The following is a 26,223-nucleotide window of genomic DNA, read 5'->3' on the forward strand; positions in this document are numbered from 1 at the left end:
TGTCTCTAGAGTCCAAGTTCTCCACCAGGACACTGGACATCTTCCACTATAAGCAGCTGGAGGGCTGGACACAGCTTACTCTTGTGGCAGCTACATCTTCAGACCCCTGTTGCCCCAGTGGGGATCCCCCAAGTCCCCTCCACCCTAATTCTCAGTGTCGAGTGACTGAAAGAACTGACCCTTCAGCCACTTCAACAAGTGTGCAGTTTATTCTAGAAACAGTGAGGAGGGGTTGAAAAGGGTCTGCAAGAGAATTTGGTGGGGGGCTTCGCCGTGGAGGATCTCTCAGCTGCTCTCAGGGCCCATCTCCTCATGGTACAGGGGAAGCCTTCCCGCCATGCCTCGGGGAGACAGGTGTTATTTCTCGAAAGACTCAATTCTTTACGCTCTAAATTAGCCGTCCAGGGGACAGGGCAGTTTCTTTAGGAATAAGAATACCTGGGAGATGGAAGACTTTCAAAGGCTGAGTTTAGATGAATCGCTAAAACAAACAGCAGGGGTCGTTTCTAAGGAAGAGAAGCAAGAAGAGAGAAACACGTCTGTGTTTTTGGCTATGAATTCACTCATCCTCAGACCCCTCGCCTCAGCGCCTGCAGGGCTCTGCATGTACCTGCCCCAAGCCCACCTCCTCCCACCGTCACCTCCCTTGACCCTCCTCAACACCCACGCACCCCCACTTTGTGCCTCCAACCTGCCAGGCTGTGCCGCCCCCTGGATCAGAGCTCAATGCACGGGCCCCTCCTCGTCTTTCAGCACCCACACCCCCTAGTCGTTTCTGACCAGCCCGGGAAAAGGAGCGTCCCCTCCAGTCCCTCTCTGTGACACCGCCCCAACATCCGTCTTGGAGCATGCATCCGAATTGCATTTCTGTTTGTGGCTGAGTAGTACTCCATTGTATGGATATGTCATATTTTATCCGTTCATTGGTAGATGTACACAGCCCATCCATTTGTGTATTCTCTATGGCCGTTTGCACGACAATGGCAGAGTTGAGCAACCGCGACTGAGACGGTATGACCCGCAGAGCCAAAAACATTTACTGTCTGGCTCTCGACAGGAGAAGTTTGCTGAGCCCTGGCCTAATGGGTCAGGCAGACACCATCATACAAAAATTAAAAAAAACAGTGTGACTAGTCTTAAAAATAATGTTGCGGAGCATGTGAAACGCCATTCGCTTTGTTCAGCTGCCCTCTCCTGTTGGCTTCCCAACCGCAGCTCTGCTTAGCCGAGGACTGAGGAGGGTCTAATACACGGCAATGAAGCTACCTGAGGCAGAGGGACCGGACGTGCAACGGCACAGAGGAGAGGGGAGCGGTGGGGCTCTCGGGGGGTCACAGATAGTTTACATGGATCGTGGCTGGGGATGGAGGGGAAGAGAGATGTGGAGGCAGGGTTGGAGAAGCAGGAAGAGTCCACATCCTGAGACCCATGGGCAGCATCCATGCCAGGTCACATGGGACAGGTGCTTTCATGACATATTGTGGGGCGCCCAGGGATTCCACAAATGCCTATTTTCAGTCTCCTTTCAAAACCGAAACTATTCTTCAAGTCTCCCCACCCTTCCCTCTTCTCCAGCCTCCGTCCTTCTCTCGGGCACATGGAAGCTCCTTTCCATCCCACAGCCTTTGCATAAGGGGGACCCTCCACCTGAAATCTCTTTTGTCCATTTTTCTGTCTGCCTGATGACTCCTCATTCTATGCATCTTTGCTTTAATGTCACTTTCCCAGGGTAGTTTTCCTTGACCACCTGCCAATCTATGTTAGGGCTCTTGTTTTCTCTTTCATTGCATCCTGGGCTCTTCCTCTGTAGAGTTAAACATCATCTGTAATCATTCACTCATTTGTTTCATTTTTGTCTCCTTCGACTAGAATGCAACCCTCATGAGGGTAGGAATCACGTCCTCCCTGGTCCCTGTTGAATCCAGGATTCATCATAATCCTCCATAATAGCTTCATAAACACTTATTGAGTGGGCTCAGTAGGTTAAAACACAGAATTACTATATGACCCAGCAATTCCACTCCTGAGTATATATCCAAAAGAACTGAAAACATGTTCAAACAAAAACTTGTACAAGCATGTACATAGCAGCCCTATTCGCAATAGTCAGAACATTTAAACATCCCAAATATCCATCAACAGATGAATGGATCAACAGAAATGTGGTCTGTTCACACAACGGAGCATTATTCTCTCACAAAAAGGAATGAAAATCTGAGGCATGCTACTAAAACGGAAGAACCTTGAAAATATTATGCTAAGTGAAAGGAGCTACACAAAAAGATCATATGGTTCCATTTGCATGAAATATCCAAAATAAGCAAATCCATAGATACAGAAAGTAGAGTACTCACTTCCAGGCTCTGAGAGTGTGGAGAAAATGAGAAGTGACTGCTTAATGGGGAAGGGGTTTGCTTTTGGGGTGACAAAAATGTTCTAGAATTAGCTACTGGTGATTGCACAAAATTATGAATGTGTTTTGTCACTAGTGGTAAGTTTTATATTAGGTATATTTTACCACAATAAAGAAATTTTTAAAAAATTGCATTGCATGAATTAATGAATTCGTCCATCTCTCCACAACTCCGGCATTTGTAATTCTCTTCATTGGCCTTGTCAAACAGTGGCTTGGGAGCTAGAGGTGATGAGTTTTCTCCACCTGAGATCCTGCCTTCACACTAGGCAGTTCCTCCCAAAGCCAATCCAGAATTGGGGTGAAGTCCCCCCCTCAGTGATGGACAAAGCCCCCTTCCCTGCCATAACATACCTGGTATCCAAATCTGGGTTACAGTAGTGGCAGTAACACTTGGGAAGGTGACGAAGGAGTGAACCAGGAACAATGGAAGAAACAATTCAGGTGAGGCTGGTTGGTTTCCATCCCCTCCCTTTCCTCTACTCCTTTCCTCCTCCTTTCTCTCCCTGTTGTGAAGTCCCATGGCCTGTGGTCCATTCAGCCTCACCTCTCACTGGTCTCATGCTCTGCTCCATCTCCCAACCGGTTTTCCCAATCTCTGTTAGTGATACTAACAGAAATCTCTAGCCTGGCTTTCTCACCTCAGGACGATTGACATTTTGAGCTGGATCATTCTTTGTTGTGGGGGCCTGTCCTGTGTAATATATAATGTCTGGTAGCAACCCTGGCTTCTCCCCACTGTATGCCAGGAGTACTTCCCTTCTCCAGCATTGTGACAACCAAAAACATCTCCAGATGTTCCCGAATGTCTTCTGGGGGCGGGGGTGGGGGTGGGGTTGCAAAATCACCCCTGGTAGAGAACCACTGCTCTAGTCAAGGGCTGAAGCCAAAGCCTGTACTCTCCCCTTGGTCCTTTCATTTCCCTTGCCCCTCACACCATCATTGTTCTATTTGCAGGTTAGATCCCTACACCATCTGCTTCTCCTCTCCTCCACCGTCACCTCCAATCTCCTTCCCTAACCACGTGACCTCCTTCTCTCCATCTCTGTTTCCACGCCTGCCTGATCCAATCCACTCTCCACAAACAACAGTCGCAGATGGCTCACCAACAAACTCAGAATAAAATCTGTGTTCTTTTCATGGTCTAAAGACCACTGTGTGATCTGGTTTCTCTCTAATCCTTTCAGATCTCACAGGTTTGCTTTTGCTTCCTCAAAGACCCCAGTGCTCTCCTGCCTCAAGGGTCTTCAACTTGCGTGTTTGCTTTGCAAACATGTTGTCCCCAAGTGACTCCCAAGGCATGCTCCTTCTACTCACTGATCTTTTGGTCCAAATATCACCTCCCCAGGTAAAGCAGCCTACCGCCCTACATGCTCTATGATATTGCCCTGATTTAGTTCCCTTTTGCAGCTTGTTACTTGTTTCTTATCTGTCCTTCTGCCTAAATCATGAGTTTTGTGAGCTCAGGGATCTTGTGTTTTGTTCTCCTCTGAGTCCCCAGTACCTAGCACAGGGCCTGCTATGCACATGAATATTTGACGTATGAATAAATGATTGACTGCTTGCCCTTCCTTGCATTTTCCCCTACTATCTTATACCTGTGAACGATTGCACATGATGTTCCCTCATCCTGGAACATTTTCCCCCTTTCCCTCTTCAGCGGACTTACTCTATCCTATCCTTTAGACTAAGTGGAGGTTTTAAGAACCTCCTGCAAGTCCCCCCATCCCCTAGCCTGGGATAGAAGCCACCCACCTTCTACACTAGCACAGCCCCAGAGGTTCCTTTGAAATACTACCACTGGGTGGTCTGTCCATCTTTTCTGATGGTTGTCTACCTCGCAAAAATTATTACCTACTTAAAGGCTGCTTATTCATTAGAGTCCCCAGCAACCTGTAAAGGACTCAGTCCTTAAGAACCTCCTTTGTGTGCTGAAATGAGGGAATGGAGGGAGGAAAGCGGGAGGGGGAGAAGGTGGGAGCAAGAAGGGAGGAGGGTGGGATGGAAGAAAGAGGGAAGGAGGGAGGGAGGGAAAAGGAAGAGTTTCTTTTATAGAAGGGTTTCTCCTCTTCTACCGTTACTTACTTGGCAGTTCTCACGCTCCCTTCCTCCCTTCTTTGTGCCCTCCTCTTTCTCTTGCCTTCCACTCTTACCCTCCAATCACCCTCCTCCTTCCTTGGGTAACATGGCCTCGAGTGCCGGCTCCTCCTTACCCAGTCTCCTTTATTGTAGGACACGAACAGGAACGTGGCAATCATGTAGGCACATTTCAACATGCTCCAATTGTTCGTTTTCTTCAGAACAGGTGTTTTGGTAGTCATGGTAGCTGAGGGAGGCTTCACTGGGGAGAACCCAAGGGAAAGGATTGACAGTGTAGGCATTCCTTTCCAGTTCTCAAACTTTCTGTCATTTCCAATCCCCATTTCCAGCACAGTCCTCCACTCCCAACTCCAAGCCCACATTTCAATCTGCCTCCTGAATTCTGGTCTACACACAGTTCTCACTGGGTGCTCCCATCTTGATGACATTGCTGCCACACTCCCACCAGCCCAGACAAATAGCCAGGAATCATTTCAGCTTGCCCACTCCTCACTTCCAAACACGGCCCAACACGACCCTTCTATTTCCCACATTTCCACAGAACCACCGCTCCTCGCCATCCCAAGGTGCCAGCCTTGTCAGCAGGCCTCTTAATTATTTCATTAGCTTCCTACTCCATAACCTGTCTACCTCAGGCCGTCTTCCACATGGTTCCAGAAGGATCTTCCCATAACCCAAATCCGTCAATGCCGTTGCCTTGTTTCAAACCTAATATAGTGCACAGGTCGCCCAAACAGCCTTTCCCTCTTCTTTGCACTTTGAGCTTTTTATTAGAGTATCACACACAGGAAAACTCAATTTCTAACATAATAAACATACCTGTCTAACCAGACCTCAAATGAAAAAACAGAAGATTATCAGCATATCATAAGCACCCCTAGAAGCCCTTTCCCATCACTACCTCCCTGAAAAGGAATGTACTAAGTATACAATCACATTGTCTGTAAATAATGAGGGGTTTATTTCTTCCTTTTCAGTTGTGGTAACCTGTATTCCCTTTTTATGGGCTGGATAGGACTTGAACTGGATATTACACGCAGAATAATGTGGAATAGGAGTGATGATAGCAAGCATCTTTGTCTCATTATTTATGATCTTGGGGGAAGCTTTCAATATTTTTATATTAAATAGGTTGCTCCCTGTAGGTTTTTGTAGCTACTCTTTATCATATTAAAATGTTCCCTTCTATTCCTGGTTTTCTGATGTTTGTTTTTCTTAATCATAAAGGACTATTGAATATTACATTCTTTTTTATCTATTAAGATGATAATATGCTTTTTTCTTCTTTATGTTAATGAGATGAGAATTATAGTGATTGATATTTACATATTAAACTATCCTTGCATTACTGGAATAAACTCAATGTGTTGATTTTTTATATACATTGCTGGATTGGATTTGCCAACACTTTCTCTAGGAGTTTTACATCCATGTTTGTAAAACAAATTAACCTTAAAAGTTCCTTTCTTTTCCTTTTATTATCTTTGTCAGATTTTTGTGTCAAGCCTGCATGGCCTTAAAAAATGAATTGGGAAATGTTGCCTGCTCTTCATTTTCTGGAAGTCTTTGTGTGAGGACCATGTAATTTCTTTCTTAAATGTTCGGAAGAATTCAGTATTAGAGTCATCTGACCCTGGAATTTTTTTGCATACATGTGGGAAGGTTATTTAATTGCAGATTAAATCTCTTTAATAGATACAGGGCTAGTCAGCTTTTCTATATCTTTTTTGCTTCACTTTTGGTAATTGATGTTTTCCTAGAGTTTTGTACATTTCCCTTTTAATTTTATCAGCATAAGATTTTTCAAACAGATCATCTTTCTGATACTGCAGGATCTGTGATAATGTTTCCTTCTCCCCCTGACACCAAACATGTGTGCACTTTCCAGTCTTCCCTTATCAGTCATGCTAGAGGCTTCCACTTTCATTAACCATTTCAAAGAAATGGCTCTTAGCTCTGTCGATTTATTGATTGTGCATTTTCTTTCTATTCATTAACTTCTGCTCTTTATCACTTCCTGCCTTCTATTTAGGTTAAATTTTGTTTTCTTTTTGCAAGCCCCCTTTGGGGAATGGTGAGAGCGGGGAGAAATTAAACTTCCCCAAGTTGAATTCTTGATATTCTCACAAGCAGTGTGGATAACCAAAGCTATAGGCTGAGCCCCCAGTCTTGGGGTTTATTCATAGGAAACTTAACCCCACAAAGGATAGGTCAAGTCTACTTAAAATTTAGGCCTAAGAGTCACCCCCAAGAGAGCCTCTTTTGTTGCTCACATGTGGCCTCTCTCTCCAGCCAACACTACGAGCAGTCTCACCACCCTCCCCCTCTCTGCGTGGGACATGACTCCCAGGGGCATGGACCTTCCTGGCAACGTGGGACAGAGAACCTGGAATGAGCTGAGACTCAGCATCAAGGGAGTGAGAAAAACCCTAGAATGAGCTGAGAATTAACATCAAGAGATTGGGAGAAACTTCTCGACCAAAGGGGGAAGAGTGAAATGAGACTAAGTGTCAATGGCTGAGAGATTCCAAACAGAGTCAAGAGGTTATCCTGGAGGTTATTCTTACGCATTAAGTAGATATCACCCTGTTGTTCCAGATGTAGTGGAGAGGCTGGAGGGAACTGCCTGAAAACGTAGAGCTGTGTTCCAGTAGCCATGTTTCTTGATGATGATTGAACAATGATATAGCTTTCACAATGAGACTCTGAGAATGTGAAAACCTTGTGTCTGATGCTCCTTTTAGCTACTATATCAACAGAAGAGTAGAACATATGGAATAAAAATAAATAATAGGGGGAAAAATGTTAAATTTAGTTTGAAGTGCTAGTAGTAAATGAAAGCGAGGGGTAAGGGGTATGGTATGTATAATTTTTTTTCTCTATTATCATTTTATTTCTTTTTCTAAATCGATGTAAATGTTCTAAGAAATGATGAATATGCAACTATGTGATGATATTAAGTATTACTGATTGTATATGTAGAATGGAATGATATCTTAATGTTTTGTTTGTTAATTTTTTTAATTAATAAAAAAAAGTTAAAAAAAATTAAGCCTAAGAGTCACCCCCAAGAGAACCTGAGAATGTCTAACCAACGGAATAATGAAGTCTACAATCCTCAGTTACATTTTAAAAACCAAACGAGACTGGAATTTAGATTGAGGTATCATTGAGGTCGCTGCTGTGGGGGAAGAGATGGTTCAACAGTCAACAGAGGCAGCAACTGGGAAAATAAAGATGTTTTTCCCCTCAGACCTCGGCACACAGGGTCCTCGTGACACCCGTGAGAAGTACTGAGGGCTTTTGAGCATCATGATTAGTTTACCCTTCAAAAGGCAGCCTGGCAGTTTCATGTCAAACTCTGAAATAAGATCTACAACTAATTGTGGTGCTGTGCTTTGAACTTTATAGTTTTTTTGTTTATGTTGTTTTTCACAAAAAAAAGAAGGAAAAAAGTTAATTAAAAAAATATTTAAGCCTGACCCTGATTACTGGAAATCTCCTCCTTTAGCACATGATTATAACCCAGACGGAAGGAACTCACGGTCCCCCATATGGGAAAAGACAGAAGGCCCAAGAGTCAGGGTGCCATGCACTTACCATCGCCTTTGCAGTCATTCGTCTCTTCTGATCAAGAAGAAAGAGGAGGACGAGGAGGAGAAAGGGAAGGAACAGGGAAGAAGAGGAGGAAGAAAGAGAAAAAGGGAGAGAGAGAGGAGGGGGAGGGGGAGGAAAAGGGGGGAGAGAAAAGAAAATAAATAGTAAGCAAATTTTGAAATGGACGGAGACCAGTTTTAAACAATGCTTTTGGGTGCCTCAGATGAGGACGGAAGGGATGCAGCGGGATGCCTCTGTCCCTTGATCCCAGGCATTCTCCTGCCTCAGGGCCTTTACACGCACTGTTCCTTTTGACTGGAATATCTTCCCCCAGATATCCTCATGCTTTGCTCCCTCGCCTCCTTGAAGTCATCACTCAAGTGCACCGTTTAGAGAATTACCTGCCTCTTCCACACTGCATTTGCCGATCCCCTCTCTATTACCGTCCCACTGCCCACTAGCATCCCGCAGATTTTTAATCTACCACTTGTTTTCACTTTTCTTTCTATTCGCAAAGAATGTATGTAAGCTCTATTTGGAAATAAATTTTTGTCGGTTTCATTACTTATCATATCTTTAACACCGAGCACAGGGCTAGGCACAGGATAAGCGCTCACTGATATTTGCTGGGCAAATAAGTAAATTTCAACCACTGATGATGATGAAGACAGAGAGAGAAAAGCCTGATGATATCCAAAGGCCCTAACATTTTTTAAAAAACTGTTATGTCTGTAATTTTGTGCATGAGAGGAACAATGAACAATGGAGCCAAACAGCACAGTCATCAGACTTACCATTTAACACTTGAAGACTCAGCAAACCTAAGGAAGACAAAATACAAATTTCAAAAGGCAGCATGATAAATGCCCCCAGATTATCAGGTTCAACAATTTCAGCCTGTGTCCCCATTCCTCTGGGAAATCCTTCTAGGTTCCTAGCCACTTTTTCTATCTCCCCACTTCTTTGCTCCTTCCCTTGGGACCTCAGTTCATGTGTCCTGGCACATTATAGATATTAAAAATATTCTTGCTTCAGAGGACTTCTTTTGTTGCTCAGATGTGGCCTCGCTCTCTCTAAACCCAACTCTGCAAGTGAAATCATTGCCCTCCCCCAAATGTGGGCCCTGACATCCAGGGGTGAACGTCTCCCAGGTGACATGGGAGATGACTCCCAGGGATGAATCTGGCCCTGGTGCCATAGGAGCAACAATTCCATCCTGACCAAAGGGGAGACAGAAGTACAACAAATAAGGTATTAGTGGCAGAAAGAGTCGAGAGGCTACTCTGGAGGTTGCTCTTATGCAAGCTTCAGGTAGACCTTGTTACCTATCATAACCTGTTAAACCCCAAACAGGATCTTTCCAGCCAATCTTAAAGAACACCTAGAGAAATATACAAGATTTCACAAGGGTTCCATGCACTAAAGTAACTTTCCAGAAACCTACAACCTCCAGATGGGTTCCTGGATAAGTCCAGATAAGTCCTGAAACCTAGAGGGCCCAGCCTCTCCAGAACATCAGGTAGTTCAATCCCCTACCCATATCAGTGACAGACCCTTCCAACATGAAAAATTTAGAATGGCCATAGCCCAAATACCCCTAAAGAGAGGGATGGAAAGGCAAAAGGTGATGATGGATTTATTCAGTGAAGATGGAATTTAACAAATGAATATGAATGCCGAGTCACTAAATTGATATCTCTTTTAGTCTGTAGTATCTTAGAGCAACTAGAAGTAAAAATGTAAAATTGTGGAATTGTAACCCATGTCAAATTCTGAAATATGCTCTACACTAATTGTGGTGCTGTGCTTTGAACTTTACAGCTTTTTTGTATATATGTTATTTTTCCACAAAAAAAGGAAAAAAGTTTATTGTAATGATAAAAAACATTGAAGCCCTCTAACCTCCTACATTCTGGAACAGCCAGAAGGAAAAAAAGATTGCATGGTAGCCCATGACAAACTCTGGAATCTGTCCTATAACTACTTGTTGAAGAGTGCTTTGAAAACTATTGCTTTTTTATTTCTTTGCTTTGTATATATGTTATACCATACAATAATAAAGTTTAAAAAAAAAAAAAGATTCTACAAAGGTTCCATGCACTAGAGTAACTCTCTAGAAACCTACAACCTCCAGATGGGTCCCTGGACCAGAGAAGTCCTGAAATGCAGAGGGCCCAGGCTCTCCAGAACATCAGATAGTTCCATCTCCTTACCCTATATTATCAACAGCCCCTTCAACATGAAAAAGTTAGAATGGCCATAGTCCAAGTACTCCTAAAGAGTGAGGGAAAGATCAAAGGTGATGGTGGAGTTATACAGAGAAGGTCGGGTTTAGCAAATGAATATGAATGCTGCATCATTAAATTGATATCTCTTTTAGTCTCCGGTATCTTAGAGCAGTTAGAAGTAAAAACCTAAAATGATGGAATTGTAACCCACACCAAATTCTGAAATCTGTTCTACAACTAATAGCTGTGCTGTGCTTTGAAATTCATTGCTTTTTTCTGCATGTTATTTTTTCACAAAGAGAGAGAGAGAGAGAGAGAGAGAGAGAGAGAGAGAGAGAGAGAGAGAGAAGCAAGCATATAATAGAGAAGATGGGGTTCTTGCCAAACGAGTTTGGCAGGAAGGCCCTGGCACGCTGGGCAGGCCATTCACCGAGGATCTCTGGTGCCGCCATCCAGAGGGAGCGTTGCGAGTGTGGCGGGAGGTGAGCCGAGGCCGCGGTCGCAGACCCGTGGGCAGCGTGGAGTCCGTGGGTCCCGTGAGACCAGACCATACATAGGGAAAAAAACGGGAGATCAGAAGACGAGGAGAAGAGGGCAAATGGCAGCCAGAGCCCGGTTGTCTGGGGGGCAGTTAGGGCCTCGGCCGTGGGTAGGGTGGGCCCACGGAGGGCCGTGCAGTGTGGGACACGAGGGAATCGGTGGCCTGCGTGGTTTGGGCTGGTGGGAGAGCTCACGAATTTAGTGTCCCTACCTGGGAGGCGATTTACATATTCTCTGTCACTGCCCACAAATTGCAGCCCACGCCTCATGGTGGCTTCTCTGTACTTTTTTGTCTTACACAGCATTGTTGAGATATAATTCTCATGCCCTGCAGTTCACCCCCTTAAATTGTACAATTCAACGGTGTTTAGTAATTTTCACGGAGTTGTACAACCATCGCGCCACTTTTAGAACATTTTCATCACCCCAAAAGGAAATCCGGTGCCCATTAGTCCCTCCCACCCCCCACCCAGCCCACCTCCAGTCCCAGGCACAGGCAACCAGCACTCAGCTTCCTGTCTCGTCGATTCGTTTAGTTCATGGAAATGGAACCATACGCAATGTGGTCTTTTGTTGTCTGGCTTATTTCACTTAGCACAATGTTTTCAGGGACCACCTGCCTCGTGGCATGGATCGGCACGCCACTCCTTTGTGGGGCAGAATCATATTTAACTGCGTGGCTATACCACGCTTTCTTGATGGACCCTGCGCTGTCTCCCACCACCTGCAATGAGCTCAGCCACACCCATGCGTTTACAGCACAAAGGCAGCTCTGCGTAGATGGAGCTGCAAACCTATATTCCTGTCCCTTTCCAGCGTTTGCCAACCCTCGCTTCATATCATCAAATCCTCACACAAAAGGGTCTTAATGTCCATTTATCACATGTGAAAACAGGGTCCAAGGGAGATGGCGTATGAATCTAAGTCCAAACCAACAGCTGGCAGGAGGAGGGTTACACCCAGGCCTGTGTGACCTAAAACTCTCTCCACGGGACCACAACCCCCCGGTTCACGTGAGGGTCGCGTCTGAAACCACTGGAGCAGCACGAGAGCACCCAGCGCGTGGGAGGGTCTACACCACAGGAGCACCCAGCGCACGGGAGGGTCTACACCACAGGAGCACCCAGCGCACGGGAGGGTCTACACCACAGGAGCACCCAGCGCACGGGAGGGTCTACACCACAGGAGCACCCAGCGCGTGGGAGGGTCTACACCACGGAAGCACCACACCACGGAAGCACCCAGCGCACGGGAGGGTCTACACCACGGGAGCACCCAGCGCACAGGAGGGTCTACACCACAGGAGCACCCAGCGCAGGGGAGGGTCTACACCACGGGAGCACCCAGCACACAGGAGCACCCAGCGCACGGGAGGGTCTACACCACGGAAGCACCCAGCGCATGGGAGGGTCTACACCCTGGGGAGCATCCAGCACACGGGAGCATCCAGCGCACAGGAGGGTCCACACCATGGGAGCACCCAGTGCACGGGAGGATCTACACCCCGGGGAGCACCCAGTGCTCTGAGGTTCTACACCATAGGGAGCACCCAGCACATGTGAGGATCCACACCATGGGAGTACCCAGCGCACAGGAGGGTCTACACCACAGGAGCACCCAGCACATGGGAGGGTCTACACCACAGGAGCACCCAGAGCATGGGAGGGTCTACACCATGGGAGCACCCAGCGCATGGGAGCACCACAGGGAAGCACCCAGCGCACGTGACTATCTGTGAGCTGAAACCGCAGGGAGCTCCCAGCACAGGCTTGGTACTAAATGAGTATGTGGTCAAGTGCTCAGGTGCTGCGCCCTGCAGGGCTGTCTGAGGACGGTGTGGGGGTAGGAGGGAACAGGGGCCTCTCGGGGACATAGGCGCGACCAGAATAAACAGGAATGATGGCTACTTCGGCACCAGTGAGGTTTGGGGCCAGGTGAATCTTGGTGGGGGCATCCTATGCAGTGTGGGGTGTGGAGCTGCACCCCTGGCCTGTGCCCAGTAGGTACCATGAGCGCCCCCCAGCTGTGACCTCCAGCAAGGGCCCCTCACATCTCCCAATGTCCCTTGGAGAGCAGAATTGCCTTGGCTGAGAACCTTTCTAAGTCATGAGCTGGTTTAAATCTCACAGTCCTGAATCATCTTAGAGATAAGGAGATGGCGCTTTTCAGGTGCTGAGGCTCAAGGCTGCAGGACCAGCAAGCAGCACCACCGAGACTGATTCTACAAACCGCACTCTTGGTCAGTTCTGATCCCCTCTCTCTCTGAGCCTAATTTCATCTTAAAAACAGAACACTACTAATTCCAGTGAAGGAGGGAGGCGGGGCTGAGGCAGGGACCTCACAGTCTGGGCTGCGTCCAGCCTGATGGAGTCATGTTAAGAGCACGGGTTCTGGGGCCAGCCTGCCTGGCCGGAAGCCTTCCCTGGGCCTCACCGGCTGTGTGGCTTTGAGCAGGTCACCCACGTTCTCTGTGCCACAGGGTCTCCCTCAGTAAAACAGGGCTGACAACTTGAGGGTGATTATGAGTGAAGCATTTAGGACTGCGTCTGCATCACAACACACACTGTGGATGTGAAGGAGGAAGGCATCGTTTCTCAGGTTGGTTTTCATGCAGGAGCTCTTCTGCATGGAGTGGGGCAGAGTAAGAGGGAGCTTGGGCATGAAGCATGGACCAGAGAGAACATTAGGACTGGAATTTAGAAGGCTTTGAAGGTGGGCCACGAGTGTGTGACCTCGGGCAAAAGTGGAAACAACCCAGACTTCCATCAAATGCTGAATGTCCATACGGTGGAGTGTTATTCGGTCACAATAAGAAAGAGTGAAGTTCTCAACACGCTACAACATGGGTGAGCCTCAAAAAGAGCCTGCTGAGGGGTGCGAGGGAGTTCAGTGCTCGAATTCTTGCCTGCCATGCGGGAGACCCATGCACTTCCCAAAACAAACAAGGAAACCTCATAAAAACAAACAAACAAAAAATTCAACACACGGTGCTGCAATAACGGGATACTTACATGGAACAAGAATGAAATGTGACCCCACCATAAGCATACCAAAAAAAAAAAAAGCCTGCTGAGTGAAAGAAGCCAGACACTAAAGGACACATATTGTGTGATTCCATTTATGTGAAATGCTCAAAAAAGGCAAATCGATAATGACAAAAAAGAGATTAGATTTTCCAGGACCTGGGGAGAGGGGGTAATGGGGAGACGTTGCTTAATTCATACGGGGTTTCCTTTGGGGGTGGAAGTGTATAGACGATGGTTGCATAACATTGTGAACATATTAAATCCCACTGAACTGCAGACTTTAAAATGGTAAGTTTTATGTGATGTGTATGTTACCACAATTATTGGAAAATTCTAAAACAGTATGTGACTTCTATTTGCCCAACAGAGTCTTTTTCAGAGACAGCATCATGAAATGGTCAGAGCTGGTCTTCAGAAAAAAGGCGTCTGAGTCTGGAGAAGAACAGGAGCCAGCACGGTGTGTGGCTAAGCTGTGGAGCCTGGCAGACCCAATTCATAACCAGCCCTTGCCAATGAGCTGTGTGACCTTGCTCAAGTTGCTTAACCTCTCTGAGCCTCAGTGAAGTGGAGATGAATATGCCTGTCTTGTGAGGAATAAGTAATATTGTGAATGTATAATTACATATACCCCTGATCTGTATAGTTCAATGTGGTTAAAATGGAAAGTTTTAAGTTACATATGTAATGGGATTAAAAAGCACCATAAAACTGTACAACAGAAACAAGAGAATTCTAGTGGGCTACAGCTAATTGTATAATTATACTAATATTGGCTCACCCCTTGTGGCAAAGGTGTCACACACATGCAAAGTGTTAACAGTAGGGAATATTGTGCAAACCTACAGCCTCTCCAATGAAAAAAAGAAAACCGGTCAAATTGGGGAACAAAAACATAATACATAAAAGGTGCTATGTACAGGGCCTAGAGCCAGAAAGCACTCAAAAAATCATCCTTACCATCACCATCATCATGACAAGCTCACGTGTATCCCTGATTTGAGAAGGGATTGGTTCCCACGAGAGGCACCCCTGTACAGCTGATTTCCTAGCCCCTGGGTTGGGAGCTGAAAAGCTTCTGAGAGATCATCTATGGTTAGGAGGGAACCTCTCTGAGAAGACGAGCAAGGTATCAAAACAGAAGGGGAAAACATGAAGGGAGACTCTTACGCTTCAGTACTGTTGAGGCGTGACCAGCAGGGAGGAGAAAGTCCAACAGGAGTCATTTGGCACCAGCAGGAACGCAGAGAAGGAAGGAAAGGACAGGTGTTAATGACTCTCTCCCAGCTCTTCCCACCGTGCTGGTTCTTAAGAGGGACCTTCCCAGAGGAGGGAAACGAGGGCATCCTCCAGATTCCTGGGGAGAGGCTGGGATTCCAGGTGGGTGGGTCTCAATGCCACCATGAGATCTGCCACCTTCGGAGACACATTTCTCCATGTGGCCAGAATTCCCAGCTACCCATTTTCCTTGGGGATTCGTCCTCCAGAGATTGGGAAGGTTATCAGAGGAGGATCCTCTTGACTCTCCATTTTTTATCTTTCATTTCTCTCCTGGGGCTCAGGAGAGACAAGTTCGAGGAAGGAGTACGCTTTATCCTCCTTGACTCCCCTCATTCAATGGTCCTCCCAACAGATACACAAGGCTTAGCATTTGCATTCTGGGGCAGTGGAGCCTTATATGTGCGTGCTCGCATCCCCAGTCATATGACAGCCCCCCGCCCCCCGCATTCCTGACACGGAGCACGGACACCTGCCGCGAGCCCTGAGCTTCTTCACAGATGGCAGCACAAGAGTGAGACCCCCCCCAGGGCAGAGGGTTTCTCTCCACGTGGATCCCAGGGGGAGAAGAACAACCAGAAGTGCCCATTCTCCTGATTTCCTCTCCTTCCCAGCGTCCAAAAGCATCTAAGCCACCCACAGAAAAAGAAAAATTACTTACTTTTTACTGGAGGGTGCAGAAGCAGGAGCGATGAGCACGTCGATATGGAAAAGAGCAAGGAGGAAGGCAGGCCCCGTTAACAGCTCCCCTAACACATCCCATTATTCCTTCATTAACTATTTCATAAGTTTTAAAACTTTTTATTGTGTGCTAACTATAGACCCTCAAGACACTGCAAGTGTAGTTACAGTACAAAGCGATCCCCTGCGCCCATCACCCTGCTTTTCCCAATGGGGGAATGAGCCGCATCAAAACCAGAAAACTGCCGCTGGCACAACACAATTAACTAGACTATACACCTTACTTGGGTTTCACTAGTTCATGCACAAATTCTTTTTTTTTCCGTCCTTCATTAAATATCTACCTATCTCATGGTCCCCAGGAGGCTATTTTAAAATAATAAGGACATCAATATTTTCTTTATAAAAGGAAGAAGGGAGATTCATGCCGTAGCTGAGGGCGTTAAGGTTTAGAATGCCAAAGACATGGTCCCAATGAGGATTCCGTACCCCTCTCTCCATCCCAAGAGGAGGATGGAAGCAGGTCTTGAAATCAAAGATGGGAGATGGGGAGAAAACACCACTTACCTCTTTGTTCTCTGCTCCCCAGGAAGTGACGATAAACCACCGCCTGGGCAGTCTAGTGGCTGAGCTGAACTTGTCAGGTCCATATGCGTGAGCTCAACGTGTGTTGGAACCATCACCCGGGAGGCATGTTACAAACGCAGAGCCCCACACCCAACCCTGTATTTCTGATTCTTTAGCTCTGGCATGGGATCTCAGATCCTAATTTAAAACAAGGACCCTGAGAGGCACTACTCTGCCTTAGAGGTTGGCAAACTTTTTGTAGAGAGCCATGTAGTACATACGGTCTCTGTCGCAGTGACTTAACTCTGCCTTGGAAGGAGCATGAAATAGCTCCCCATTGGAGCATGAAAGCAGCCATAGACAGCATGTAAACAGGTGAGCAATGATGTGTTCCAATAAAACGTTATCTATAAAAACAGGCCGGGGGCCAGACCTGACCCACAGGCCATCATTTGTCAACCCCTGGTCTCGCTCGTGGGCTCCCCAATCATCAGGAACAAGTCATCAGAAACACCTGAGAAAGCTTTTGGAAGGACAGATTCCTGGGTCTCATCCTCTGGAATTCTCATACAGAAGGTACAGGTGGAAGACAGAAACCTGTGTTTTTAAAAAGGTTTCTGAGAGTCAGCTAGTTTGGAGAATGATGCCTTATAATACAAACTCCATCTGGCTCACAGCACTGTTGTGAGAATTTAGTAATATAACAGAGGTAGGCAGGCACTCCAATGTTAGTTCCCTTTACCTCCTTCCAATAGCAAAATTAGTGCAATTTAGTAGTTATAGAGAGCACTCTTTCCATTAAAGAAATGTTTTTGTAGCCCTACTGTAGGCTACACTTTCTTCTACCTACTTTCCTTCTAAGAACATTGGAAATGGATGAGAGGGGTCCTTCACTGTCTCATCTGAGCTGGAGTATATATATAGATCTATCTTCAGAAGAGACTTCCCCACCATCATTCTTACTTGAAATTTCCCACCCTTTCTCTAAAGGACATGACTTCTTTTTCTTCCAAGCACCCCCACTTTTCCTGCTATAAGAATGAATGGGGTAAGCCGCCTTTCACTGAAGCAATTTATGCAAAACACAACAGAGATTCAGTGATGTGCTTGTACCTGCTCACCAGAGATGGTGGGTAAATTTTCAGGAATTTTGCAAAATGACTTTAAGAACATTCACAGTTTGAAATCAGCTATGGTTATAATATTTACACCAAGGAAATTGGCAATTGCTGCAAATCAGCACCTCTTCCCCATCCATCCTCCTAAGTGTTGTTACACATTTACCAGCACATAATTGCTTAGATTCTTTCCTGGAATCTGTAGTGTTTATGCCCCTGTCCCCAGGCCAATAAGAGCTGAATGTCATGATCTGGTCCAAATATTTTAAAGGAGTTTAAGGCCCAGAGGAGATAGCATGAGTATATGTTCAGGAACACAAACCCATGGCTCTCACTGTACTTACTTTCTTCTTCCGTCTGATCTGGAGGCGAGAATGCAGGTACCCGGGTTCCAAAGGGAGTACAGGGTAGAGAGAGATCAACATTGAGAGTCAAGTTCCAGACACCACCAAGTGAGCTTCCCTGACCATTCAGAGAACAGCAGAGATGTAGGTGCTACTGGAGATGGGGCAATCCAGCCCACTCACGATGCAGTTACAGACACAGATTCAATGACACAGTTGGTCCTTCTAACAAATATTGATGAATCATTACTACGTGTTGGGTGGTGAGCAAGGTATTGACAATGCATTGGAAAGCAAGGTCGGCGAGATCCTCATGCTCAGAGAGCTCAGTGTGGTCTAAAGGAAGTGGGCACGAGAAGTCATGGACTGGGTTGAGTGTTTCTGGGTGAACCTGGAGGGCACAGGGGGAACCTATGGGGGGTGGGGTTTGCTGACCTTGTAGGATTCCCTAGGAAGGCATCCCAGTGGAAGTGACATTGTGTCTGAGACCTGAAAGATGAGTGTTTGAGCCAGGTGAAAACATGTGGAAGGGGAGGGTAAAAACATCCTGGGAAGAGAGATCAGCCTGGCACGGCCAGAGGAAGAGGGGTCTGGAGCTGTGCAGAGATCTGAAGGAGACCCACTGCGGCAGCATAAAGGCGGGAGAGGAAGCCTCTGGCACAAGATTCAGTGGAGCGCATTAGAAGCCAGGTATGTGGCAGGACCACGCAGGTCATTTTAAAAGCCCTGGACCTCATCCTAAGAACACTGGAGCATGAATGGAAGGTTGGGATCTGCGGCGAGCTTTGTGACCTTTGGCAATTCCTTCGCCTCTTTGTGCCTCTCTGCCATCGTCATAAAAGCATGATGATGACAGATGACCAACAGTCCCAGTCAACACAGGACTGACGGGGTGGCACAACTCTCAGTGCTAAACCGAGAATGTTTTGGAGAACCCAAAACAAGTTGATCACTCTAAATTAAAACAGCAGCTACTGCCTTTTTAGAGCCATGAGAAAGCCACAGCAGAGCCAAGAGGCCAAGAGCCCATGCTTCCAGAGACATCTGCAGAAGAAGGAAAACACCTTCATGAAACAAGAAACTGGGAGAGAAAAATGAGAGACTTCACCCCGTGCCCTTCCAGCTGAGAAAAAAACCCTGAACATCATTGGCCTTTCTTGAGTGAAGGTAACCTCTTGTGGGTGCCTTAATTTGGACATTTCTATAGACTTGCTTTAATTGGGACATTTTCATAGCCTTAGAACTGTAAACTTATAACTTATTGAATTCCCCCTTTTAAAAGCCGTTCCATTTCTGGTAATGTTGCATTCTGGCAGCTTGCAAACTAGAACAGGTTTTGGTACCAGAGGAGTGGGGTGCTGCTATGGGTTGCACAGCCAGGCATGTTGGAACAGCTTTTGAAATGGATAAGGGGAAGATTCTGAAGGAGTTGTGAGGAGCCTAATAGAGAAGGCCTAGAACGCTTTGAAGAGACTGTTGGTGGAAATGTGGGCTCTGAAGATATTGATGAGGCCTTAGACAGAAATGAGGTACATGTTATTGCAAACGGAAGGAAGGTGATTCTTGTTTTAAAATATTGGATAATCTGGCAAAATTGGCTAGTGGCTTTGGCTGGAAGGCAGATTTTAAAAGCCATGAACTTGGGTATTTAGCAGAAGAGATCTCCAAATTAAATGTGGAAGGTGCAGCCTGGTTCCTCCTCACAGCTTATAGTGAAATGCGACAGGAGAGAGATAAGCTGAGAACTGAACTCCTAGGTACAAAGAAACCAGAAATTGATGTTCTGGAAAATTCTGGGCTTCCAGGAGTTGAGACCTCAGAGAGTGGTGCCCCATGTGAAGATTTGGCCAAATGTGGAGCCACTCAACCATTACAGAGAAAACCAGGATTGGACCTGGAGTTATCCAGGAAGGATTTGTGGAAACTCCTTATGTCTGATGGGCACGATTCAAGGCTACTGCATAGAAAGCCGACGAGAGTGCTGTGGGACCTGTATAAAGAGAACCACTGCCAGTTGGAACTGAGAGGGACAGAGAAGGGACACATTGGAGAAGAAACAACTTCAGAGGCAACGCCATGGAGGCTGAGGTCTGAAGTCAGGAAGCCTCGGGCCAGGAGAGTGGACCCACCCAAGCCCATGGAGAGGGTGAGTTTGCCCCAAAGGCAGAGGATGGGCCTTCCGCCTCACAGCAGTGGTAAAGTCATGCTGCCTCAGGCCTTGGAGAGGGTGAAATACATTCCTTGGGGTTTGGGGAGAGCCTGGCTGCCACCACATGGAGAGGTTGAGCGTGTGTCCCAGAGATGGCAGAGAGCCCGGGTGCAGCCTTGATGTTTGGAGAGGGTGGAGCGGAGAAAGCAGAGGTCTCTCCAATTTTCCCCAAGGTTGCATTTGGGGAGAGCCAGGCCTCTGTGTAGGCCCTTGGAAAGGGTGGGACTGCCCTTTCCAAAGCCCTGAGGATAAATGACTCTCAGCTTTGAAATCCAATGGAGTTTGCCCTGCAGGTTTTCAAGACTGCTTGGGTCCAGTGACCCCCGTGTTCCTTCCTCCCTACGGAGATGAATATATATATATATCCTATGACTGCTCCTCCTTTGTATGTTGTCAGCAAATGACTTGTTCTGAGTTTTGCAGGTTCAGAGCCAGAGGAGAATTTTGCCTTAAGACAGACCATACTTGTAACTGACTTTGATGAGATTTTATACTGTTTCTGATTTTTGTATTGGATTTGAATTGTTACTGAAATGGTTTGCGGCCTACTGATATTGTTTTGGAATGAATGTATTTTGCATTTGGAAAGAACATGCCTTTTCGGGGTCCAAAGGGTGGAATGTGACAGTTTGAATCTGTGGTGGACCCCAGAAAAGCCATGTCCTTTACTCCTCATTCATCATCGCTGGCTGGAAGCATTTTGATTGTTCCCATGGAGATGTGACCCACCCAATTGTGAGTAGTGACTTTTGATCAGCTAGCTTCCATGGAGTTGTGACTCCACCCATTAATCCCTTAAAAGAGGAAACAGGGTGGGCCCCTATGGCTCAGCAGCAGAGTTCTCGTCTGCCATGCTGGAGACCCAAGTTCATTTCCTGGTGCCTGCCATGCAAAATAATAATAACAATAATAAATTTAAAAGAGGAAACATTTGGGGAGAGACCCTTTTCGTAGAGCCACGAGAAAGCCACAGCAGAGCCAAGCAGAGCCAGGCAGTGCCAAGGGGCTGAGAACCCACACTGCCAGGGATGTCTGGAGAAGAAGAAGGAAAACACCTCCTGGGGAGCTTCATAAAACAAGAAGGCAGGAGAGAAAGCTGAGAGACTTCGCCACATGCCCTTCCAGCTGAGAGAAAAACCCTGAACTACATTGGCCTCTCTTGAATGAACGTAACCTCCTGTTGGTGCCTTAATTTGGACATTTCTATAGGCTTGCTTTAATTGGGACATTTTCATGGCCTTAAAACTGTGAACTTGTAACTTATTAAATTCCCCCTTTTAAAGTGAAAAAAAAAAAAAACAGCAGCTACCTATTCAATTGACCTTTTGCTTTGTGGCAGGCATTTCATGCATGGAATAAGAACAGTCTGCTCTGGGTAAATCCCAGCTGCCTTCCAAGACAGGAAATACCGGTCCCCAGAGTGTTGACATTTACAAGTTAAGTGGATCCTTAGGGGGAGCTGAATTACTCAGGTTGTTGGAAGAAGGATTTGGAGTTCCCCAGGCAGGACGGGATGAAGGGAAAGACAGCAGAGAAGAAGGAGGCTGGGGAAGTTGTGACCCTTCCCCTGACCCTCTAATCTTTGTTCAGACTCATTCACTGGGGGTATGAGCAGATTTCTTGTGGGAAACAGTGAAAGGGAGAAGTTGCGTGTCCAGGTTGAGGTGGAAGCAGAGAAGGCACCCAGTTGTCCAACCACCCAACTTGAAAGGTATCATGAAACTGTAACTTTGGAAGTGGTAGAAACCGTGCGGAGGGTTTTGGATTTTGAAGGCCTTGTAACAGGAGGAAGGAGGGACTGAACCAACTTCAACCACCTCCTGAGAGCTGAGGCTCCCACACATGATGCTATCCCAGCTTTGTGGGGAAACAAACAGCCTTGACTTTGGTCATATATGCTGCTAAATGGCAGAGCTGGGATGGAACTCCAAGTACATCTCTTCCTGAAAGCCTGGACTCTTACTCACTCTGCCAGGCAGTCGAAGATTTCAGATGGGGCACCGAGTCAGCTTTAGCTCCTATGGAGTCACCTGGTGAGGAAATTACCTCCTCTCCAATTCTTTCAATTCAAGGAGAAAGTCTCATGATGGTGCCAACTCATCCTTAATGACTAACACTTGCTAACCTTCCTTTTTACCATGACATTTCATATTTATTGTATACTTTTACAGTTGCCTTCTCTTTATGACATGATAAAGAGGCTTTCCACTTATTCAAGTATTGTAAAGTTTCCTCTCTTGGGTTCATCTATTTAAAAGAAAACTGTGGTTCAAGTTAAAGAAAAATAGAAATAATACTAGCAGTAGTACATGGAAGTGGCCAGAACCTCTATTGGGTTTTCAGTCGTTCTATCTATGAAAAAAATGGAGGCCAATATTTTTTAGCTATCACATTACAAAACTTGTAAAGTTTGATACTACATTTATTGGTGAAAGTGAGGGAAAGTAAGTATTCACATAGGCTATTGATAGCTGTGTAAATTCATTAAGCCTCTCAGAATGTAAAGCGCATATGCCCTTTGACCCAGCCATTTCACTTCTAGGAAGTTGTCTTGTGGATATGTGTGTTAGCAAAAATAAGAACAAGAATGATTGTGCAAGGATGCTCATTGTGGCATTGTTTGTAATGGTGACAAACGAACCAAAGCAAAAACTAAGTAAGTTGAAAAAAACCTGAATGTCCATCAACAGGTATAAATCATGGTATACTATTCATATATTTAAAGTGAAGAGGCAAAGTAATATGTGCTGAAATGTACAATATTTTTAAAGCTAAGGATATACATTTATATGCATGAATATTTCTTAAAAGTAGACATAAGAGACCATTAATGGAGTTTGTTCCTGAATAGTAGAACAAGGGATGGGATGAGGAAGATTTTGGCTTCCACGTACGTTTCCTCAATTTTTTCCCACATGCATATGCAACTTCTAGAATTTAAAAACTCTATAGCCTAGGTAAAATTCCAGCTATAACCTTATACAGTAATAAAGATTTCATTATCTTAAAACTCAAAGAAACAAAGCAAGGTACTGGATACCATCTGAGAAGTTCTTAAAACTTCAGATCAAAGCGTAAATGACTCAATAACAATTACCTTGTAGAGAGGGGAAAAGATTACGCAAAGGTTGTACTCCCCACACTTACTTTCTGGTGTCAGTCTGCTCATCATTCCTGGGTAAGAGTGTTGCACAAATGCAGGAGAGAGAAATATTCTTAATTAATGGATTTCCTCAGTTCAACAGATTTAACGAGCTCATTCTTTTAGGAAGTATATTTATATGTCTCAGGCATGATGTGGGGTTTCCTCAGTGCTTCCACTACCCCTTTTCCTAGCTCCATCTTAGCAGATATTTTTGGTCTCTAAGTTAATTTCTATATACTTTTCTCTGTTCCCCCACCAGACTCTGAGATCCTTAAGGGTGAGACTATCTGCTCCATCCTTGGGTTTCCATCACCCTGCATGAGCCCAGCCATGTATTAAATACTTGGAAATTCTTGCTCAGAGTTTTCTACCAAAGCTCACAGTCCAAGGGCACCAGGGGTGAGCAGTACTTACCCAGGATCCCTGATTGCAGTCCATCCAGAAGTAGATTCAGCGTCAAGGCCGGGGAACAGATGTGGTGCAGGACGGTGGGCCAGGAGCCAGGGACATGAAGCCATCATTAGAAAACCAAAAACAAGATCAGATGCTGGGGGCTGGGACCAGGATGGGAAAGAGAGTCACGGTGAGTGGTTGGGGTTTAGGATCAGGTACACTGTGAAACTACTGAGGAACTTTTTGCCTTTGATGCTGGGGAGAGCTTTACTGAGATGGGAAATGGGTTGGGAAGGCAATCATGGTTCATTCTTAGTCAGGCCAGGTTAGAGCTAGAGAAGGTTACTCACAAGCACTTCACTTCTATTTACTTCACACCAACCCACCAAGCTTAGTGTATTAGTCCCATATTGCCAATGAGGACATTATGCTCCAAGAAATTATGTAATTTGCAAAGACCCGTGCACGTGGTGAGTGAAAGAGTGGGAATTCAAATTTGGATTTCTCCAATGTCCTCTATGAACCTTCATGTTCTTATACAATAGGAGTGTTAATACTCGTCATGGGACCAGGGTAAGTCCGCCCAACATAGAGAATTCTTCTGAGTCTGTTGATGGGAACTGCTGTGTTTATGCAGCTCACAAAACCATTCTCCGCATCACCAAAAGTCAGGCGGTAGTAAAAGCTTAACCTCGTAGGGAGCACTGGTGCATGGGGTGAACAGCTGCTCCCCAAGTTATGCAGCTGCACAAATGCTGCTCTTGCCTGGCGGCTGAACCTCTCTGTGCCGCTGTAAAATGGAGACGTTATCTCCCACACAGAGCTGTGATGATAATGAAGGAAAATAATGTATTTTGAGCAGTAGCCTAGTTTCTGGCTCAAGGTAAACAATCAGTAAATGTTAGTGAATGTAATGTGACGTGAATAGTTGTCATAATAACAGTAACAATAATCGCATTCTTACATTGGTGTGGATTGGAAGGGGGCTAAGGGGGAGACAGAAGTAGGAAGGGCTGTTCAACTTTCCCTTTCCTAGGTAGAGCTGAAAAGCGTTTCGTGTGTGGGACTACCTGTAACCTCGCAAAGTGGGTCAGAGAACTGAAATGACTTTCCTTAGCTCGTCTGGCTAGCAGGGAAGAAGACTGGACCCTAAAGACAGAGGCCTGCGCCCTTTCTGCAAATCGTTGTCTCACCTCCTAATGTATCCTCCTGCCTCTCAAACTTGAAAACTCAGTTAAAAAGCAACTCGGTTCACTGAACACATCCCACTCTGCCATCCCCAGCCCATTGGCTTGACCTCAGAAAGCCATGTGCCTGTCAAACCCCAGACCTCAGGTGGACCTGAGCTCAGCTCTGACCTCATGGCTCTCCTTCAGCCGCACGTGGATCGCCTTGGGCCTCCAAGAAGTGATGAACTTCTGGACAGTGGCTTTGGGAATGGGGGGGCAGTATTTTTTTTTCATCGAGGGAAATGTTCCCACACTCAATTTTTCTAGTTCCTCGATTAGAAGCTGGGCAGTCAGTGGATGGCTGGGGAGAAAGGCCAACTGAAGGCCAGCAGAAATTATCCTTGTAGGACAATCAGGACGAAAAGGGAGAGAGGGGGGAGCAAGAATCTTACCTTTCAGGACTGTTGGCAAGCAGCATGAAGACGTGGGTCAGCAGTGACCAGAAGGGGTTAATTTCCAGTAAAGGGGGAGAGAGAACATGGAAGGAGTTGTGTCAGCCACTGTACCTCCCTGCTTCCCTCAAGTCCCGGGAGCGGGTGGGAACCGGGATGGAGAGCTCTGGTCTATTCTAAGGGCCCCCTTTGGAGATATATTTATCCCATAAGTCAGAAACCCTGGGGCCACCCGTGGCTGGAGAATCCAAACCCTCTAGCAGAAGGAGGGTCTCCATGACAACCAATGGTCACCTCCATTTCTCCACTGGAGGCCAGGACAGCCAATTTTTGGAAAAGAGGCAGTTTATCCACCCTGCACTATTTTTCTCGTCTATACCCACCATCGAGTATACCCGTTTCAACCCGGGTGTGCATTCTAGAGCAGAGGTTCCTAATCACGGTCTCCAATCCCACCAAAATCTTATTAGAGCTAAGGACCCTTATTCCAAGAAAAGCACACAGCTTCTTTCCCTTTCTCGCTCTGGCATCATCACAGGCAAGTCTGTCCAGTGGCTTCTAGGAATCTGCAGGTTCATGTTGGAACTGTGAGCGTCTCTGGAATCTTTCCTAGGTTAAGGGTGAGGGTGGACACATGTGCCTCTCCTCTTTGCCCCCTTCCTTCTCTGGGTTAAGTCCCCACCCCACTGTAGGTAGGAAGAAAGAGACATGACTTACGTGTGACTGGAAGGGGTAGCAGGACCAAAAGTCAGTGAGTCCACAGGGAAACAAAATAAAGAAGAGAGAATTAATATCAGCAGCATCTGTCTCACTTTGTTTCCACCTGCATTTCTTTATTCCTTCTTGAAGCCTTCACCCGCCTATTGTCATTTGGGGATGGAGCTCACAAAAGTCTATTCTTATGTAGCTTGTCACATACAATCTTACAAAGATCAAATGGCTGAAAACACCGTATTGGTAGAGTAT

At 46.1% G+C, this 26,223-nt stretch overlaps 1 protein-coding gene and 1 long non-coding RNA gene across 4 annotated transcripts; both read right to left on the reverse strand.

Moving 5' to 3' along the window:
• Positions 1–198: 198 nt before the first annotated feature.
• EDDM13 (epididymal protein 13) lies at positions 199–12,224 on the reverse strand. Of its 3 annotated transcripts, XM_077130671.1 has the most exons (7): positions 10,769–11,315; positions 8,905–8,931; positions 8,114–8,140; positions 4,627–4,754; positions 2,768–2,805; positions 439–506; positions 199–341 (listed from the first exon to the last, which is right to left on the reverse strand). In XM_077130671.1, the coding sequence occupies exons 1-6, from the start codon at positions 11,181–11,183 to the stop codon at positions 482–484; spliced, it is 660 nt and encodes a 219-aa protein (XP_076986786.1). In that variant the 5' UTR covers positions 11,184–11,315; the 3' UTR covers positions 199–341; positions 439–481. The 3 variants fall into 3 exon arrangements, 2 of the variants coding, with proteins under 2 accessions (XP_076986786.1, XP_076986785.1); XR_013163248.1 differs by lacking the exon at positions 10,769–11,315 and adding an exon at positions 11,357–12,224 and having other exon boundaries at positions 199–506; XM_077130670.1 differs by having other exon boundaries at positions 199–506.
• Positions 12,225–15,857: 3,633 nt separating this feature from the next.
• Positions 15,858–23,945, reverse strand: LOC143658582 (uncharacterized). The gene is made up of 3 exons (XR_013163253.1): positions 23,658–23,945; positions 23,246–23,272; positions 15,858–17,907 (listed from the first exon to the last, which is right to left on the reverse strand). It is a non-coding gene; the product is annotated as an uncharacterized LOC143658582 (long non-coding RNA).
• Between the last annotated feature and the right edge of the window lie 2,278 nt (positions 23,946–26,223).

This window comes from Tamandua tetradactyla, chromosome 16, assembly GCF_023851605.1.
Source record: "Tamandua tetradactyla isolate mTamTet1 chromosome 16, mTamTet1.pri, whole genome shotgun sequence".
NCBI lineage: Eukaryota > Metazoa > Chordata > Mammalia > Pilosa > Myrmecophagidae > Tamandua > Tamandua tetradactyla.

What these genes read in the sequence shown, in the direction of transcription:
- EDDM13 (XM_077130671.1), bottom strand. Translation starts at nt 11,183, where the DNA reads ATGCTGTGTAAGACAAAAAAGTACAGAGAAGCCACCATGAGGCGTGGG. An exon ending in GAGTCTTCAAGTGTTAAATG is followed by an intron (nt 8,141 to 8,904) that starts GTAAGTCTGATG and finishes CTTCTTGATCAG; the next exon opens with AAGAGACGAATGACTGCAAA. An exon ending in CCTACAATAAAGGAGACTGG is followed by an intron (nt 2,806 to 4,626) that starts GTAAGGAGGAGC and finishes CACCTTCCCAAG; the next exon opens with TGTTACTGCCACTACTGTAA.